The following is a 19,487-nucleotide window of genomic DNA, read 5'->3' as shown; positions in this document are numbered from 1 at the left end:
AGTTTTACGCACTTTCTACGCAGCATTCAAGACATTTCAGCCGTTCGCAGTCACGTGATCAGAAAGGATGAGACTCTCCCCTTCCCTTCCCTTCCCTTCCCTTCCCTTCCCTTCTCTCCTCTTCCTCCTCCCCTCCCTTTCTCTTCCCATCCCTTCCCTTCCCTTTCTTTCCATCCCCTTTCTTACCTTCCCTTCCCTTTCTTTCCATCCCCTTTCTTCCCTTCCCTTCCCTTCTTTCTTTCCATCTTCCTTCTTACCTTTCTCCCTTTGTTTCCTCCCATCCCTTATACCGTCTCCCTCTTCCTTCCGTTTCCTTCATTCTTCTTCCCTCTCCTTCCTTCTCTTCCTTTCCCTCTACTCCTCTCCCACTCTTCTCTCCTAATCTTTCCTTTCTCCTTTTTCTCTCTCCCTATCAGACATCATTTATCCACCCTTTCCGTCCCTCTTATCCTCTTATCTCTCTTCTCCTTCACCCTGCCTCATCCCTCCTCTTCCCCTCTCCCTCTCCTCCCTACCCTTTTCTCTTATCTCCCCTCCTACCTCCCGGCCCTCCTCCTGCTTCCTTTCATTTTCTATTTCCTCCTTTCTCACTTCATACCGTCCTCCTCCTCCTAATCCTCCTCCTCCTTCCCCCGGTGACGCATCCAGGTGTGACGTCATGTACCTGTTCTGGCTAATTATACGCAGAAAGAACGTAGCTGACCTTGTGTGTGTGTGTGTGTGTGTGTGTGTGTTCCCAAGTTATCATGCATTTTTTTTTATTATTATTAGATTTTGATGCTAAATAGAGTCGTGGTTCTTAAAGCAAGTGCGTACACAATGACTGCCCTTCAATGTGTGTGTGTGTGTGTGTGTGTGTGTGTGTGAGAGAGAGAGAGAGAGAGAGAGAGAGAGAGAGAGAGAGAGAGAGAGAGAGAGAGAGAGAGAGAGAGAGAGAGAGAGAGAGAGATGAGGGAGGAAGGGGGTCGGTTACCCAGCTCCTCAAACCACCAAGATTCATATGGTCCAGGCTCGGTGGTCTGTCCATATTTTTAAGTAACACATCAAAAGCTTTTCTTCCATTCATTTTCTTGTACGAGTGAGACTTAGCATCCTATGTATTTACTTATATATTTATTTGTTAATTTGTTACCAATAGTGGTGGTAAAAGTAGATAATATATTGACAAAGTAAATCGTTTATCTCTTTCCATCTTATTTAACATTGTATTTATTTGTTTATTTGTTGGAAGACGTGGAAATAAAAGTAAACAGACGTACTAAATTATTTCTTTCGTTCCATTTTATTTATTTATTTATTTACTTACTCATTTCTTAGCAAACGTGAAGGTAAATTCAGACAACAAAGAAACAAACTGATTCATTTTTTCTTCCATTTCTTTTACTTATATTCGAGTTTAAAGACTTGCTCCCCTTCTTATCTACCTATTTTTTTTCTATGTACAGACTCGAGGGCCAAAAGCAAAGACGATATTATATAAAAAAGCGCCACTTTATTTTCCTACACAACAAAAAAAAGGCGGACACACAACTCAGAAAAAGCGATACAAAGCGAAAATAATCAAAGAAGCAAAAAGAAAAAATAAACATTATAACAACGACTTCCTCTGCCAGGCACGTCAACACACCTGGCGAGTCCACAGGTAGACAACTAATCAACACATCTGTCGTCTCCACAAGTGACTCGTTGGGGCCAATGATCTGAGATGCTTCGAGGTCTCGTGACGACTGTTTTCAAAGGCTGCAAGGAAAGTGTTTCAGGTTTTCATGCTTGTATTTTTCCCCTTATGGAGCCTTTTGGGCCATGAAACCGTCCGTGAAAGTACCAACAACCTGTACGAGAGCCTCCTCAAATGGGTGTACTTAAGACCTAATGAGACACAGAAATGTTCAGGAATATGAGACATCCGGATATTCTCAAACGTTTCGAGGCCCACACACCCTCATTCGATAAGGTTACGTAGATGTTGTGATAGTATTTCCATGGGTAGTTTTATGAGCCTAGTGATAGTTTGACAAGGTTTTGCACCATGAACGTGAATAAAAACAGTCATGAGAACCCGACTAAACTCCTTTGTGGCCTTGAGAAACATTTGCTGTGAGAGCCGAAGCGTCTAAAATTCTGGGACTCATGACGCTTAAAAGTACAATCGGGAAACATCACTTCGAATGGACGGAACGAGGTGAAGAGGTAGCGGTAATGCCTCACTGAAAAGAGCCTGATTCCTGCCATCGGTATTATGTAGATTGTATTGCTCAGTGGTGGTGGTGGTGGTGGTGTTTGTATTTGTTTGTTTGTTTGCTTGTTTACTTGTGTATGTGTACTGTGAGGTATCCATCATATGAACTGAATCTGGTTTTAGTATGTGTGTGTGTGTGTGTGTGTGTGTGTGTGTGTGTGTGTGTGTGTGTGTGTGTGTGTGTGTTGGCTTCTTGTGCAAGACGACATCCGGGAGTTGAAGTGCTCATTAATAAAAATAAGTACAAGCACACACATACAAAACAAGTATATTTAATGCCATTCAAGAAACATTCAGTAATCAGTCCTTTTGAAGGTCATAATAATGATAATAATAACAATAATATTCATAAAAATGTCAAAGAAAACTAAGGTATAGATATACTATTAAACAAAAGACAGAATACCTCTATATATATTTTCAAACACAATCCAAAAGTAAGTAGCAATATAGAATCCAATTCCATTTCGCCAAACACTCAAAGGTCTGGGAACAAGGACGTCTTAATCTTATATATACTCTGATTCCTTCTTATTTGCACATCAGATCATTTTTTAATCAGGTGTGAATCCTGCAAACACGTGAGCACTCCCAGATACAACCCTGACTGATCTCACGACTAACATAAAGAATTGAACTCCACATTGATGAGATTCAGTCCTCCTTAACTTAGAACACAATTGTCATGAGGCGTAGGGGGCAAGTACAGGTAATACACAGGTAACAAATAACATAAGGTACTGCAGGTAACTACGAACAACTTCAAGGTCAAGTTATAAGGTACTGCATGGAAACTACAAACAAACCTAAGAATATTCAGACACTGAAAGACAATCTTCCATAAAGCCAAGGATATGTACAATAGTTTATGCCCCCAGGAGAGGAACAACCGAACCAAATACATGCTTAGGAAACAGTGGGAGACCTTCATAGTTGCTTGGACATAGAGGACAGCACTGTCTTCTCTCTTCTGCATGTAGCAAGCGACTTTACACCAAACAGAGGGACCGATACATAAAAACAACTGTCCCTTCATTAACGTACATAAAAATAAGTGCGAAAGTCCCTTATTAAATAATCCTCATCGTGGTCTTTGGTAAACTAAAGACCTCATGCCTTATATTTTATTAAGTCCATGCAGCAGGTGATTGTGATGTTGGTGATGGTGGTGGTGACATTGGTTTTGGTGGTGGTTGTGGTGACTGTAGTGATGGTAGTATTGGTGCTGGTGGTGGTGGTGGTGCGTTAGTGGTTGGTGCTGTAAAGAGGTGATAGGTATGTCTGTCTGAGATTATAGTTAGTTGCATAGCCATCCATATAGTTCCCTTTCTATTCCAACTCGTCTGAATATTGGTCAAAACGGTATTGGTGATCTTTTCTGAATGATACTAGGACAACCTGTGAGGATTTCTCATGTGCCAGTAGGTCTATAGTATATGTTTTTTTATCATCATTCTGTTTTCTATGAATGTGGAAATATTTCGACTTGGAAGCATGGACCATCTTTCACTTGCCTCATGTATATTTTTATCTCTTATACGTTTGCTTTGTATGTGAGAATGTCATGTTTTTCTTTCCCACGGCACTAAGGAAAGGACGAAGGGAGGGGGGGATGAGGAGGGGAAGGGTGTTTCGGGAAAGGTGGAGGGAGGGTGGGGAGAAGAGGGGGTGGATGGCTGGGTAGTGGTGGGTTGGTGGTGATGTGGAGGGGTTGAAGGAGGGGGTTAGAACGGGTATTGTCGTCCGGCGGATCTTGTTAACTGGAGAATTTAGACCATGTGAGAGAGAGAGAGAGAGAGAGAGAGAGAGAGAGAGAGAGAGAGAGAGAGAGAGAGAGAGAATGACTACATAACTTCCGGTCATTCAGATTATTATATTTACATAATTTAAATTCCTTTCACAAATATAATAAAGAGAAAGAACATACTCAGAACACTTAAAAAAAAAAAAAAAACATGACTAACAAAGATTTCCATCCCATAAGCTAACTAATCACCTTCAAATGTACGCACACACAGAAAAAAAAATATACTTCAACCCAACAAAACAGTCGGTAACAAGTCTCAACAACAGATTATCCACGAATCCATCTATGCATTTATTTTTAATCCACATTTTAGACTTATATTCTTGGCAACATTTTTTTACTATTCCATCTTCCTCCTTGATAACTACTCACTTGGGGCCAGTTTCACAGTCCAGCACAGCGTCATTGAAAGCTCCGAAAGCAGACTACATAATCCTATACAATCCTAAATGTTCAGGATTTCTCTTCGGCTCTAGATAAAAAAAACAAAAAACATTTTTTTTACAGTTTCCTCAAATGAACACCAAACAATATACGTACATTGTTTATGAGCTGACAAAAAAAAATCACTTCATCTATTCTTAACGACAGGCATCAGGGTAACATGCTGTGGTGGCACATTTGTGAACCAGAAGCTCCTCTTGTTGTCACGCTGGTAAAGTGTGTGGAATTCCCCTCCTTCAGGAAACGCTCACGAGCTAGAGCCTCTAAGTAGAATTTAGGAGAGAGAGAGAGAGAGAGAGAGAGAGAGAGAGAGAGAGAGAGAGAGAGAGAGAGAGAGACTTTACCACAAATGCTTAAAGACTAGTGTATGAGATCAAACCAATGCAAGACTCACGGTAAAGGCAATGAATAGAAGCAGAGGTAGAAATGGAAGAAAAGAAGAAAAATAAATTAAACAAATGGTTGAAGAAGAGGAAGAATAAAAACAAGAACAAGAAGAAAGGAGGGAAAGAAGGAAAGAGAAGAGCATGAAGTAGAAATAGAAGGAAGAGAGGAAGCTGGAGAAGATGAGAAGAAAATATGTGAAGAGGAAGATTAAACCAAACTAAAACAAACCAGATATAAGATAGAAAACTTAAAGAAACTGAAAGAAAACGGAAAAGAGAACGAATAATCTCCTGAGTGACCCGATTATGTCAGCCTAACAAAGAAAAGATGAACGGAACCGGAAGAAATGACGGAGATAGTACGAAGGGCAGTTCTACGTAGTACCCTTAACGTACATCCTGTGCTCGGCCGGATGAACGCAAATAATAAAAAAAAATGAAGAAATAAAAATACTATGGCTGGCCCTCGAGGCTGAGACCAAGAGACTCGGTAATTATATTCTGGGTATCCACATGTGTCACTTCCACTCGAGCCCCCCCCCCCCTCCCCCTTATCTCTCTCTCTCTCTCTCTCTCTCCTCCTGTTGAAGAATTACACAGAAAAAACTAACTAATAAGTAAAAAAAAAAAAAAAAAAAAATTTCCTTCCGAATCACGAGAAAATAAAGGAAGATAACAAAGGGAAAAAACGGTTGTGTCGCACTTGAATTAGGAGAGAGAGAGAGAGAGAGAGAGAGAGAGAGAGAGAGAGAGAGAGAGAGAGAGAGAGAGAGAGAGGAGGGGGGGGGGATCAGGCCTTGAGAAATAAAGTGACGCTCTCGGTACTTTCGTAAACAGGATGACAAAAAAAAAAAAGATAAGCATCGTGAAGGACAAGAAGGAGAACTCAAGTACCAAAAAATAAGAAAAATCAGAACAAGGTAATCAAATTTCAATAAGACTGAAAATATTAATGCAGATAGTTATTGATGTTTTGCTGCTGAGAACCTAATCAGTGTAACCGAAATTATGCTATCTATTGCTCAAATGTCAGTCAATGAGTCGTATTCCTAAATATTTCGGCGCCCAAGCACACATATTTGACACGGTTTTCGTATGAGTTGTGGGCATTTCCGTTGGTAGTTTCATGGCCCTGGTGGTAGTTTGACCCTTTTTCTGTACCAGGCACCTAAATAACACTCATTACAATCTGATTGATCTCCTTTTTGGCCTTTGGAGATAACTGATGTGAGATTCGGAAGCATCTGAGAATACCGATCTATGAGTTTCGATGTGTAGAGTTTTAAAAGGAGGCTAAGAAAAGTTACTAATTATATCGTCAAACCAATTAATATTATCGTATTGGCAACGTTAATTGGCAAGTTTTAAAACGAGGCTAAGAAAAATTATTAATCATATCGTCAAACCAATTAATATTATCGTATTGGCAACGTTAATGGCGTATATATATATATATATATCTTAGCAGTGTTTTTGGCACAGTTTACACTTTTTAACGAAATCGACGCAGGAAAAGTGTGTGAGTACAAAGACAGACAGTACGTATGTAAATCCACCTTCACTCCCTTCTTCGTCACTGATATATTTAGCTTATTTCACTATCTTTCCTTCTCGTCCACGCCTCCGCTTATAAGATTAACATAAAAACAAGACTGGATTTTTTTTTATCAAACTTTCCTTTCTCTGTGTTCACTTCTATGAATGATAACAAAGCAGATTACATTCGTGATATTTCCTTTGTCCATGCGTCCACTTAAAAGAACGAAAAAACAAGACTTCTTAGTATAACACACCAGCAGCAACCAACCTTCCCTCCACTAACACAATCTTGGTAGAGAAAGAAAACAATAAATACAAAATCTGACACTAACAAGAAACCAACTCGTAAGATGATGATCCAAGTTAGTGAAGATGGAACTCTGACCTTCCTTCTTTTGACCTTAGATAACAGACCCAATATATGATCAAAGTTAGTGATGATTATTGAGGACTTAGCTCTGACCTTCCTCTTAATGACTGCTTAGAATGGCAACGAGAGAGATGATCAAAGTTAGTAGAGATTTTTCTTTAATCAAGGGTATAGAAAGAAGAGGCAGTGGGTTAGTGGAGAAGGTACAGTGGGGGAAAAGGAAAGACAGTAAGAGTGTATAGTTCTATGGTGTGGGTTCATAAGCTTTGACCTCCTTCTCGTGGGTTTTCTTTTTTAATCACTGAATGGTAAGAAGAGGAAGTGGGTTAGTTCAGGTAGTACAGGGGAGAAGGTAAGACAGTAGGAATATATAGTTGTATGATGTAGGTTCGAAAACTCTGACCTCCTTCTCGTGGACACCCCCCTTTAGCGTCTTCTATCTTTCACTCAGTACACCACCAGAAGGCAGCAATCGGGGGGTAAGGAGTGGGTGGTCACTGGTCAGAGATGCTCCTGTTCTTCCTTGTGGTCTCAGCCTCTTATATGTGTGTCTCCATTGTGGGTACCTGCTGCTTGCGAATCTGTGGAGGGGAAGATTTTTATTATGGGTGTAAGATCTTTGTTTTTGTGTTTATTTATTTATTTTTTATCTTTATTTTGGTTTTTATGTGCGTCAAATGGAGATAAATCAGGTCCCAAATAAGACAGATGGATATATGGATTGGGAGAGAGAGAGAGAGAGAGAGAGAGAGAGAGAGAGAGAGAGAGAGAGAGAGAGAGAGACCCCATTACTCCCTAAGTTAATGGTCCATCTCTTAAAGCCCTTAGAATGTAAACAATAGGAGGTAAACAGGATACTGACCCCCCTGAACCACCCCCTTACCCCCCCCTTAGCGAATGCCTACTTAGAGAGAGAGAGAGAGAGAGAGAGAGAGAGAGAGAGAGAGAGAGAGAGAGAGAGAGAGAGAGAGAGAGAGAGAGAGAGAGATGTGTTAATCAGCTTGGTACTCGTTATTCGTGGCAGTGAGTCACGTGAGTCCGGCTGTCAAGGTTGCGGTGGTGGCAGGTCTTTATAGCCATGACTCATAATTACGATAAGGACAGGCAGTGGGAGTAATTATGCTTGTTGGTAGTAGTGGCAACAACAATAGCAACAATAACATCATCAACAGTGAGAACAATAACAGGAGTAACACAAAAGTAGTCATCATCCTAAAATTTTCTCAGTTGTGCTTTTTTTTTCTGATAGAGTGCAATGGTTAGCGTCCCTGACTACGTGTCTGTGGGCTTAACGGAAAAAAAACGGGCATTTAAATTTCAACAAGCCGATGAAAATAGAGAGAAAAGATAAAAGAACAAGCAGAAAATAGAATCCATAACGGACAGAGCGAAGCTAGAGTGATGCAAGGGAATAAAAAAGGGGATAGAATGAAAAAAAAAGGGAATAAAAAGAGGAATGAGTGAGGGAGGGAAGGACAGAGCCAAAAATATGGTAATAAGGAATAGAGAGAAAGGTACGACGAGGGAGGGAAGGACATAGTGAAAGATAGGGTGATGAAGAGGATAAAGAAGGAAAGGGAGACGAAGGGAAGAATAACGAAGGAAAGGGTGAGGGAGGGAAGGACAAAGCGAAAGAAATGGTAAAGAAGGATAAGCTGAGGAAAGAAAGAATAAAGAAGGAAAAGTGTGAGGAAGGGAAGGCTTGAGGAGGATAAAGATCGGGTAGGGGAAGCTAAAGAAGGGGTGGACTATTGCGTCGAAAGATACGGATGGGTGGGGCTATGGGTTGGTGGGTTTGAAACCGCAGGACTTGGGAGTGGCACGTGTTTTCAAGTGAGAATATGGACTACTTTTATATCTTGGAAGGAGGAAGAGGGGGAGGAGGAGGGGAAGGAAAACCACAAAAAAGATAAATTCGGTAGTGACATGGTTTGTAAGTTTTTTTGTGGAAGGAAAAGGAAAGGGGGAAAAGGAACAATAAACAGATGAATTTGGTCGCGGCATGAGAGATGTGTAGAGTTACTTAGTTTGTAGAAGTACGAAAAAGATTAATTTGGTAGTGGCATGTTTAGTAAGGGATGTATACAGTGACTTATTTTGTAGGTGAGGTAGACTAAGAGGAGGAGCAATAGCAAAATCAGTAGTATTTGCATCACTGAAGGTTTTGGTAGCCAGACTAACATTAGACACAGGCAATGGATGGGAAAGGTTGAAGGTTCATATAAAGACAATCTTGACGCGTTCCGCTCCATAAAGAAAAACAAGTGCAAGGATTCTGAAAGGCTGAGTTTAAGGATGTGAATGACCAGAGGAGGATTACCTACAAGGAGAGCGAAAATTAATAAGTGTGTCAAGATCATTGTAAGAGTTCATAAAAGGAAAGTATAAGTGGGTGAAAAACCAACGACGAAAGAGAAGAAGAAAATAAAAGAATGAGATTAATAGTAAGAAGAAGGGCGACTTACCGAAAGGGAGATAAAAAAGAAGAAGGAAAAAGAAGTAGAAGGATAAGAAACAGGACGGGGAGCAGTAATTGAGGAACAGGTACACACAACAAGGAGATAAAAAAAAATGCCCCCCAGATAATAAAGAAGAACAAGAACAAGAAAAAGAAAAAGGTAAAGAAGGAAAAAGAAGTAGAAGAAAAAGATGAAGAAAAAGGAGAACGGAGAAGCAGAAAAAAAAAGAACATGCACTTACACAACCCACCCAGCCATCACCTACCTTATGCGTGAAGGACCCGACGACGCAGCAGAAGATTAACATGATGATGAGCTCGATAAGGGTGAGAACAATGCCCGCCAGGAGGAAGACTTGGTTCTGGTCGTAGTTGTGTCGGTTCCAGAACTGGTGGTAGGAGCGCGAGGTCTCCATCACCCACACCGTCACGAAGTAGCCGTTGAGACCCAACACCGCCAGGGCCTTCAGGAGCCACGTCCACGCCAGCCACCACTTGTACTGCAGGAGGAGGAGGGAGGAGTTAGTGGTGTGAAGATGTTGATGCTGCAAGGGTTTACACTGATGGTGGTGGTAGAGTCGTTTGTGCTAGGTAAAGGAAGAAAAGGATAGGAGGAGGAGGAGTTAGTGATGATGAAAGGGCCGTCGATGATGTTGAAAGGGGTTTTGCTGAAAGGGGTTTTACTGGTGGTGAAAGTTTTATTTTTGTGGTTGGTTCTGCGTAATGAAAATGAAGAGAAGGAGGAGGAGGAGGAGTAGGAGGTAGTGGATGTGAAAGGGCTGGTGGTGTTGAAAAGGGTTATCCTGGTAATAATAATAATAATAATAATAATAATAATAATAATAATAATAATAACAGGTTTATTAAGGTATGGCAGTCGTTAGGCTGAAAATATACAAATAGTAAATACAAAAAACTAATACTATTATATAGGCTACGCTAAAGGGCGAGAGCGGGGGGGGGGGGGGGGGGGGGTTTGGGAAAGCTAAAAATAGAGACAAAAGGGAGAGGAAGGGTAGTGTGAAGGGGGTGAGAGAAGGTGGCGGCTAGGTGTTAATCTACACCTCGGCAGGGTTATCACTGCTGGGCATTGTTTATCATCGCCACTATCGCCGTCACTGCGCTTCGTTTGAGTGGGTCGGTTTGCGGTGTACTGAAGGGGGTGAGTTTATTGTGGTGCCTGGTGAAGCGGGTGGGGGGAGGCGCGTCGGGTGGCAAAAGGTGGAGTTGGTGGTGGTGATGGAAGAGTCGTTTTTTGTGGTTGCTTTATTGGACATGGAGAGGGAGTAGGGCGAGGTAATGTTATAGTAGTGGTGGTGGTGGTGGTGATGTTTGCTGGAGATGAAAAGTTGTGGTGGTAGTGATGGTAGGTTGTTATTGTTCTTGTGATGTTGATGGTAAAGTGTTTTATTTGTTTATTCTCTCTCTCTCTCTCTCTCTCTTCCCCGAAAATGGTTATAATTTATCTATTTTTAAAGAGATTTTCATTTCATCACCTGCCTACTTTGTTTATTGTTTATATCATCAAAGCATTTTTTTTCTTGTCATTGTTCTATCTTTATGTGTACTTTTGTGTATCTCTGCTTGCTTGTTCCGCACCCTCATGCCTTCCCTTTTCCCTATAGCCCTCTCTCCACATTCGTACCTCTCTGCCATATGAAACCTCAGCTTTTATTTTTCCTCTCGATCAAACAGTTCCTTTCATGCATATTACAACTCTAGCTCTCACTCACTTTATCCTTCACTTCCCTTATACTTTTTTATCTTCCACGATGATCACAGTTTATTTTGTATTACCATTACTATTGCCACTTATCTGCCTTTCATCCTTAAATCTCTCATCCTTCGATCATTAAGCCTTCCATTCTTCCATTATTAATCCTTCCATCCCTCCATCAGTAAGCCACTATCACCATCATTTTGTCATTGCATTGCTATTACGCTTACCTTGCTGAATGAAACGATGAGAAGGATGGCAAAGATGATGCAGATGACTCCCTCACCAAGGCCCAGGTTCACCCTCTTGCTGTGATCTGGCGAAGGGAATGAACGTTTACTAAAGAGAATACGTTGCAGGGTTCAGAGAGGCACCGGAAAGAAAGGAAAGCGTTAACATACCACGAAAAGGTATGTTTTAACGAGGCATAACGGAAAATGTGATGGGTAGAGATATGAGGATTGAGAAAAAAGTCGTGATGGAATGAAATAGGTTAACGTAACACAGGCAGAGAGGTTAGTATAAGCATTTACGTAGCATAAACGGAAAATGTGAAGGTTAGAAAGAGGTATAAGAATAGAGATAGAAGTCGGATTGGAAAAAAGGATCAGAGGAAAAGGAATAAATGAATGAAAGAGATGATAGAAAGAGGTAAAGAAAAATAAGCATGGAGAGAGGAATTCGTTTTAGGAAAGAGAAGTTATTGCATGGATGAATGATGCAAAGAAAGTTATTCCGTGTATTAATGAGGCACAGGAAGATGATTTATTGGATATATTAACGAAGCAGAGAGAGAAGTTAGTGATTATTAACGAGGCAGAGAAAGATTAGTTACAGGTTGTACTATCGAGGCAGAAAAAGATAAGTTATTGGTTGTATTGTCGAGGCAGAGAAAGATTAGTTACCGGTTGTTTTGGCGAGGCACATGAATATTAGATTAGTTACTGCAATTGTTGTTATGTAACAAAGATTGGTTACTGGTAATTTATGGAGGCAGAGAAAGAGGAGTTATTGAATCTAGTAATGTGGCATGGTGTGTGGTAGTTATGGCAGTAGTTAGTGATGGCATGACTATAAAGTGGGTTATTAAAACATTTCAGTGTGCTCATCATCCTCAAGTTCAGTATTTCATGATAGAAGATATACAGCATCAAAAAATGTGTGAAAAGGAGTTAAAACCAAGAAGACGAAATCACATCTTCCTTTCCACAACACAGCACTGAAAGAAGAAGACAGTGGGGCGAATGAAAAGGGCGGGGGGGATTACAGAGCCAAGAAAATAAAGGATAGCACTTGTTTACTCGAGGTCATGTATGATAGGTTAGACAAGAATTAAGTTTGGTTAGGTTAGGCAAGGCTAGATTAGGTTTGGTTAGATTAGGTCATGATAGATTTTAGCAAGGCAAGATTTTTTTTGGTTAGGTTAGGTCACGATAGATTTTAGCAAGGCAAGATTTTGTTTGGTTAGGTTAGGTCACGATAGATTTTAGCAAGGCAAGATTGTCATGATAGATTTTGATAGATTTTAGCAAGACAAGATTAGGTTTGGTTAGGTTAGGTCATGATAGATTTTAGCAAGGCAAGATTAGGTTTGGTTAGGTTAGGTCACGATAGATTTTAGCAAGGCAAGATTAGGTTTGGTTAGGTTAGGTCATGATAGATTTTAGCAAGGCAAGATTAGGTTTGGTTAGGTTAGGTCACGATAGATTTTAGCAAGGCAAGATTAGGTTTGGTTAGGTTAGGTCACGATAGATTTTAGCAAGGCAAGATTAGGTTTGGTTAGGTTAGGTCATGTAAAGTTTGGCAAGGCTAGATTAGGTTAGGTCGTTGAGGCTTGGCAAGACAAGACCAGGTTCAGTTAAGTTAGGTTAGATTAGGTTAGACAGGGCTGGATTATAGGTTTGGATAGGTCATGATAGGTTTGGCAAGGCTAGATTAGGTTATTAGGTTTGATTTGGGTAGGTTAAATTCGGTTTGGCAAGGCTGGGTTAGGTTTGGTTAAATTAGGTCTCGATAGGTTAGACAAGGCTAGATTATTTTTGGTTAGGTTGGGTTAAATTAGATAAGGGACGGTCGGGAGTGGGAGTGTGGGCATGATGCTGTCAGGACCAAGGCGGGACGTAAGGTTGGCACTCACTGGTCTCCTCGAGGTAGTAGGTGCACCATCTGATGCCGTGGTTCCAGTAGCAGTTGTAGTGACTCCCGTACTGGTAGCCGTAGAAGGAGAGGGTAGCCAGCCCGTGCAGCTGAACACGCGGCGCGCAGGGACGGGGGAAGGCAGGGAAAGATAAAGCAAAATTAGCATGACTTGTTATAATGAGCTTCAGAATAGAATTACAAAACGTAGTAAAATAATGTTAATAAAGTTACTGGTGTGACGAATTTAGCTGCATCATTTGAAACTAAAAGTGTTACGAAGTATAAAAAGATTGAAATCAAAGCGTTAAGTAAATGATACAAATACTATAAAGTGCAAGATTATAAATTATACTGAAATAGTTAGTGTGAGTCATTCAAGAAAACTTAATCACTGCATGAATCCCTCGTTAAGACAGACTATAAACTATACATTTGTGATATACTCTTAACTTGACGAGGGCGAAGTAATGATTCAACCGTACATTTCCCCTGGCAACACGTGACCAGATAGCTGACTCTACCAGGTGTTTACTCACGTCAAGGCGACCTGACACTGCAGCCAACTCACCAGGTCCATAATACCCAGGAACATGCCGCAGTTAGCAACACCCCGAAGATTCATGATGGTGGTGGTGGTGTTGCTCTTGTGGTTGTAGTGGTTGACTTGTTTCCGTTTTGGTCAGGTTCGTCTTCGTGATACTCTTCTTAATCTCCTTCTTCTCCTTTTATAATTTGTTAATCTTTTCTCTGCCCTCTTCTTTTTCCTTCTCTTCCTCCTCCTCCTCTTCCTCTTCTTCTTCTTTGGTGTTAGTGCCCAGAGCGCTGGTCAAGCTGAAATAAGTTGATGTGATTATTGGTACGAAGATGAATGAATAGAATTAACAGGTAGAAACAGATTACCAGCAGGACTAACAATAGGAATGTGGATGAGGTACACTTTAACTGAGAAAAAGACGTATGACTCTCCGCAATGAGCATACAAGTTGCATATTACTTTACTCTTTCCTCGGTCATTTCCTTGCGATAACTTCCAACGATAATAGTGTACCAGATTTCGTTCCTTATGTACGCGACCTTTCATTGAACTCCACGTACGGGTTAATGGCTACCTCCAACTTATTTTTCTTTGATAGTAATAGTTTGCGCCAATAGACCAAAAGAAGTAATTAGAAATGAGTTATGGGGAATTCAACGAAGGCTGAAAACATTTTTAAAGCAGCCGTTGGTTTTGTAATCGATAACGACTAACATCTTATAGTAAGGGAGAGCTTGGAATGTGGTCGCTGGTTTTGTAATGTCGCGATTCAAAAAGAAAAAAAGCAATTGGAAGTGAAAGATGTAGGATTCAACAAAAACGTAAAACGGATTAGAAACAATCGTTGGTTTTTGAGTTGCTGAGGACTACCATCTTTTAGTAAGGGATAACTTGGAATACAACCGCGAGTGACTTGTGTTTGTTACGAGAAGCGGCTTTGATAACACAGCAACGCGTCCATAACAGGAGCATGACGCGTCCTGGGAAGGGGGGGAGGGTATGGAGAGGCAGGAAGGGGATCGGAATGAGGACAAAGAGAGAGGGAGGGGTGGATATAGGAAGGAAGGGAGGGACATAGGATAGGCGAGAGGACAAAGGGAACTGTGGATGCCAAAGTTCAGTAATTTGATAACAGGGAAGAGGAGGAGGAGGAAGAGGAGAGGTGACAGATGGTATGCACGAGGATATGGAAACTATGGATGATGATGATGAAGAGGAGGAGGAGGAGGAGGAAGAATGGTGGATAGTGTGAATGAGGGTATAGTACAGAAAAGGAAGAGGAAGGGAGGAAAACGAGGAAGAAGAAAACTTAAAACAAGGAGCATGGGAGGAATACCAAACAGTAGGGAGGAGGGGAGGAGAAGGGAAGGGGAAGAAGCAGGGCATGAGGAGGAAAGATGACTCAGGTGGACGAATGAGGAAGAAAAATAGGATAAGAACGAAAGATGTTGAAATGTGTTGATTATAGAGGTGTAGTGAACGTGGGTAAGGGAGGGAATGAGAACAGAAAATAAAGTATAAATAATGCAGATTCAAAGAGAGAGAGAGAGAGAGAGAGAGAGAGAGAGAGAGAGAGAGAGAGAGAGAGAGAGAGAGAGAGAGAGAGAGAGAGAGAGAATTCAATCTGTTAGAACTACGAATTAGGCGACGCAAACGAAAAAAAACAATTAAAACAAAAAAAACATGTAAGATACTGAAACAAAGGAGAGAGAGAGAGAGAGAGAGAGAGAGAGAGAAGGGGGGGGGGGTTGACACGTGTATAGATGAACCTCGTCATGAGAGAAACATTTCCTACTACGTTTATTTTTTGCTTGATTAGGCAACGCAACCTTCCTGACCAGGCCATTGTGTTCACCTGTGTTTGTTTGACTTTGTTTGTTTAGTCGACTTTGTTTGTTTGTTCCTCCACCTGAGTAGCGGGCTTTCTTTTCACATTTGTTACCTTTTTTATGCCCTTGAACTGACTGGTCTGCTGTAAAAAAAAAAAAAAGAAAGAAATCCATACTATCCCGCCCTCTTTCTACCTCTCATTACTTTCACTTTCATTTTCTTTGTAACGGCGTCTCAGGTGTTTCGAGGCTGCTGAACAGGTAGCTTATAGTGTCCGCACTCCTCCCTCTCTCCCATATTCCTCTCTTATAATGATAATAATAATAACAATAATAATAAGTTGGTTGGTTGACTGTTTCGTTATCTGTTGATTTTTAGTTGTACTCGTTTGCTTGTTTTTCCTAGTTTTCTGTTGCATCCTGTCTCTTTTCCTTCCTTTTTTTCTATTGTGATCCGCCATGTCCTTTGTCTGTTTCTATCTATATATCTCGCTCTCATTCATTCTTTTCTCTTTCTCATTGGTTTCCTCTCTCTTTTATTATTTTTATCGATTATAAGCGTTTATTTTTTTTTTGTCTCAGTATTTGTTTTCCATTCATTGTATGAGATTCTCTTTTTCCTTCATTTTGTCCTTTATCACTTTTTTTTTTGTTCATTCATCGTCATTTTGCTTCTTTTTCCTATGTAATGATTTCCGTGTATTGTGTGTGTGTGTGTGTGTGTGTGTGTGTGTGTGTGTGTGTGTGTGTGTGTCTGAATCTGTTTGTGTTCTGAATGTGCTTGTCTGTTATTTGTTCTCCATTTTCATTTGTTTTTGTCTCCTGATTAAATTGTTATCTTTTCTTCCCCTCGATCTCTTTCTCATCCTTTTCCATCGTACATTCATTCCACTGCTTGTCCTTCCCCATTCTTCTCCCCGTTTCACCTCCCCTATCATCTTCTCTCCTCCCCTCACTTCGTTTTCTACAACCTCCTCATTCCCTCATCGTTCACCTTTCCTCATCTCTTCCCTGCCCTACATTCCTCCCTCTCATCCTCCCATCTCATTCCCTTTCCTTCACCCTTCTTTCATTTTTCCCTTTTCTCCTTGTCATCCTTCTCTTTCCCACTCCTTCTTTCACTCTTTTCTCTGTTTCTCTCTTTCACCCTTCCTTCCTATTCCCTTCCCTTCCCTTCCCTTTCCATCTGTTTTTTTCACTTCTCATCTCATTCCCTTCTTTACCCTTCTCTCTCCCCTTTCCTCTTTTAACTCCCTGTCATTCCCAGCCCTTCCTCGATCTCTTCTTTCCCCCCACCTCACCCCCACCCCTATCTATCTCTCCCCTGCCTTTTCTTTTCCCTCCCATTTCATTTCCATTACTTTATCACTCCCTTTAACCTTCCCCGTTTCACATTCCTGTCACCTGCCTGTCCACCGCTTCCCATGCCCTGGTCACGTGCTTTTAATGGAATGAAGAAAAATGGGAAGTTACGACACTCTCTCTCTCTCTCTCTCTCTCTGTGTGTGTACATAAGAATCTGGTCATGTCTCGTTTAAATTTTTTTACTGTTCTTGTCTTTATTGTTTTATTTTTCCAAATTTAATTGTTTTGTTTCGTTTCTTGTTTAGTTTTTCGTTGTTTACTTTTTGTTCTTTTATTTTTTGTTCAGTTTACTTTTGTTCAGCTATTTTTTGTCAGTTTATTTTTTCTTCAGTTATTTTTTGCTTCATTTTTGTTGGCTTGATCGTTTACTGTTAGCTATTCTTATAATTTTCCAAGACTTTTCGAACTCTTTCTACCATTTAAAGTCAATAGTTTCCACAAATATCTAGATCGCATTAGTTACCAGTTCACGGCATTGTCTTACAGAAACTCGAATTATCATGTGTGTTGTTCATTTAAAATTCATCACACCGGTATTATATATTTTTTTTCATGTTAACAACTAGAAAAATTTTAGACAATTATTTTTGTTCATTATCCTTTAGTCTTTTATATTGCCCGCCAGTAGCGTATTATCACGAATATCATGATGTTCTATTGATGTTATTGAAACTTACAGAACTGAATATTCACTCGAGTCAGTTTTAATTTTTTCATCGGGCACTTGAACTTGTATTTATTATGACATTATCCTCTCAAGTCTTTACTGTATCGATCTATATTACTTAATTATCTCTAGTATCATCGTCACATCTAGAGAGATTCTGGAACCAAACATTCACTCGAGTCATGATGCTTAGTTCCTTGCAGCATCCGGCAGTAGCTTGAAAACTCACGTGTCATGCAGAGGTTTATGCTTGGCGTGCAAATCTTCCCGCGTCAAGCCACATGAATCACCACAGCACAGCAGGCCACCCTCACCCAGAGCCTCACCCTCCCCATGGCGACGCCCAGCACACTAGGATGCCTAACACAGCACATAAAGACGCCTCCCAGCACGGCACTAGCTTCCTGCCGTGACACGTGATCCTAAACGAGACAAAAGATGCCCCAAAATGCTAAACATCCTCCTATTTTTCTGGGGACGAGGCAAAGCGCAACCCGATTGTCTTCTCGTATTGTTCAGCCGCCCGTGGAGACTTAAACGCCAGGCTCAACACGCCCCCACATCCTCCCGTCACGTAAGTCCTCTGTTTCTGCCCCTGGGTGGGTAGATCACGTCCCAGGAGGGGGAGGGGTCGCCGTCCCTGCCCCTCCATCGGGTCATGCTCGGTCACAACCACTTTCCCGCCACTTAGCTGCTCCAGAGTGTTTTTCGTCTTCTTGTAGGGTCCGTCAGGCTGGCAGATCGTGCACGTCACCAGCTGGGAGAGTCTTGGAGGGTTTTCGTGCCCCCTCACACCCTAGAGGCTCGGTGTGACGCCTACCTGTGGAGTCGGCGCAGGTAACCCAGTGCACGAGTCGCCCTCCACGCCTGCTGTCCCTCCACCCACCCACCTCTCACTGCTGTCACTTTTCCCTTCACTTATAAGGTGACTGAGGACAACGCTGCGGGCTTGAGCGAGGCGCTGGGTCCCCACACACTAACACACACACGCACACATGCACACACTCTGCCTCACCTGTCGCCTCACTGGGAATAACAAGTGCCGTGGAGATGTGCAGGGACGAGGAAGTTTGTTTGGTGTTACGTACCTGATGGCCGAGGGCAGGGCGTCACTACCTGTGCGAGGGAGCCAGCGTGGCTTTACCTGCCGCTCCATTACCGGGACCAGGAGCATGTGGTTATTATTTTTAGTGGATTTTATTAGGTCATTGGCATTGGGGGGTGTTGTCCCTATGGCGATGCGGCGTTTGGAAAGGCTGACGTAAGAGCGGGTAAACAGTCACGGTGGAGAGAGCTGAAGTCTCTCTAGCGTGGCATTGGCTGCGCAGTGCGTTCCGCGCATCTCAGCTGCCTCTTCGCATATTACTTTGGACTGTCCTTTTGCCCGCCAACTTTACCAATAGCTTTCCATCATTGCTGAATAATTGATAAACCGCAGCCATTCGCCTCGCTACGTACGCTAAAAACGAGTCATGGTAGGAAACTCCAATAAACGGAGTACTCACACAGCGGCATCGAGGCGCGGCGCCCAGCCTGACCTTAACAAAGCCAGGCTTCCGCCCCTGAGGGAAGAAACCTACCCGTGGCTCCCCTACACCCCCTCCCATAACCTGCAGGCGGTGGCGGCGGGGCGGGGCGGAGCGGCGGCGTGTGGGAGGCGGGTGGTGTGACAACCCGCCAGGCGCACGGGAATGTATACTCAAGGTCATGTGGGTGAGTGTTGGGGGGAGTTCCGTGGTGTGGTAGCCTGGGGGCGGGGTAGGGGAGGAAGCGACGCGGTGTCTTGGAGGTGAAAGGGGAAGGAGGGCGTGGACGTGGTGTAAGCTTTCTCTGCCAGTCGTGAGGGGAGGAGGGGGGACGAGAACGCGGCGTCGAGGAAAGGAGGGCGACATGCTGGCTTTCTCGTCTTGCTTTCTCGAAGGTTGCCGTTGTGAAGGGCTTAGAAGGACTGCTTTCATTTGCCTTCTCATACTTTATTATCTTTCTTCTCAG

At 42.1% G+C, this 19,487-nt stretch overlaps 2 protein-coding genes across 6 annotated transcripts in view; one reads left to right on the top strand and one right to left on the bottom strand.

Annotated features, from left to right (window-relative positions):
* LOC126984012 (uncharacterized) overlaps positions 1 to 19,487 on the top strand; it is a 91,972-nt gene that overhangs the window by 61,315 nt on the left and 11,170 nt on the right. The window contains exon 1 of one of the 3 annotated variants that reach the window (XM_050837340.1): positions 17,741 to 18,069. The exons of 1 other annotated variant lie outside the window; for it this stretch is intronic. In XM_050837340.1, the coding sequence (XP_050693297.1) occupies positions 17,944 to 18,069 (126 nt within the window). In that variant the 5' untranslated portion in view covers positions 17,741 to 17,943. Of the gene's footprint in view, positions 1 to 17,740; positions 18,070 to 19,487 lie in introns of those variants that run through there. One more of the 3 variants, XM_050837343.1, reaches the window with a different exon arrangement.
* LOC126984021 (uncharacterized) lies at positions 1,473 to 18,595 on the bottom strand. Of its 3 annotated transcripts, none has more exons than XM_050837362.1 (6): positions 18,511 to 18,595; positions 13,668 to 13,930; positions 13,098 to 13,206; positions 11,191 to 11,276; positions 9,510 to 9,743; positions 1,473 to 7,366 (listed from the first exon to the last, which is right to left on the bottom strand). In XM_050837362.1, the coding sequence occupies exons 2-6, from the start codon at positions 13,719 to 13,721 to the stop codon at positions 7,325 to 7,327; spliced, it is 525 nt and encodes a 174-aa protein (XP_050693319.1). In that variant the 5' UTR covers positions 13,722 to 13,930; positions 18,511 to 18,595; the 3' UTR covers positions 1,473 to 7,324. The 3 variants fall into 3 exon arrangements, with proteins under 3 accessions (XP_050693319.1, XP_050693318.1, XP_050693317.1); XM_050837361.1 differs by having other exon boundaries at positions 18,386 to 18,512; XM_050837360.1 differs by lacking the exon at positions 18,511 to 18,595 and adding an exon at positions 18,316 to 18,458.

This window comes from Eriocheir sinensis, chromosome 55 (assembly GCF_024679095.1).
Source record: "Eriocheir sinensis breed Jianghai 21 chromosome 55, ASM2467909v1, whole genome shotgun sequence".
Lineage (NCBI taxonomy): Eukaryota > Metazoa > Arthropoda > Malacostraca > Decapoda > Varunidae > Eriocheir > Eriocheir sinensis.
Note: the sequence above shows the minus strand (reverse complement) of the source record. Positions and strands in the feature narration are given on the sequence as shown.

Excerpts from the sequence above, each read along its gene's own strand:
- LOC126984021 (XM_050837362.1), bottom strand. The coding sequence starts at position 13,721 with ATGAATCTTCGGGGTGTTGCTAACTGCGGCATGTTCCTGGGTATTATG. Across the intron at positions 13,207-13,667 it reads TCCTGGGTATTATGGACCTG|CTGCACGGGCTGGCTACCCT; the intron begins GTGAGTTGGCTG and ends CCGCGTGTTCAG. Across the intron at positions 9,744-11,190 it reads TCATCGTTTCATTCAGCAAG|TACAAGTGGTGGCTGGCGTG; the intron begins GTAAGCGTAATA and ends CTCCTCCTGCAG.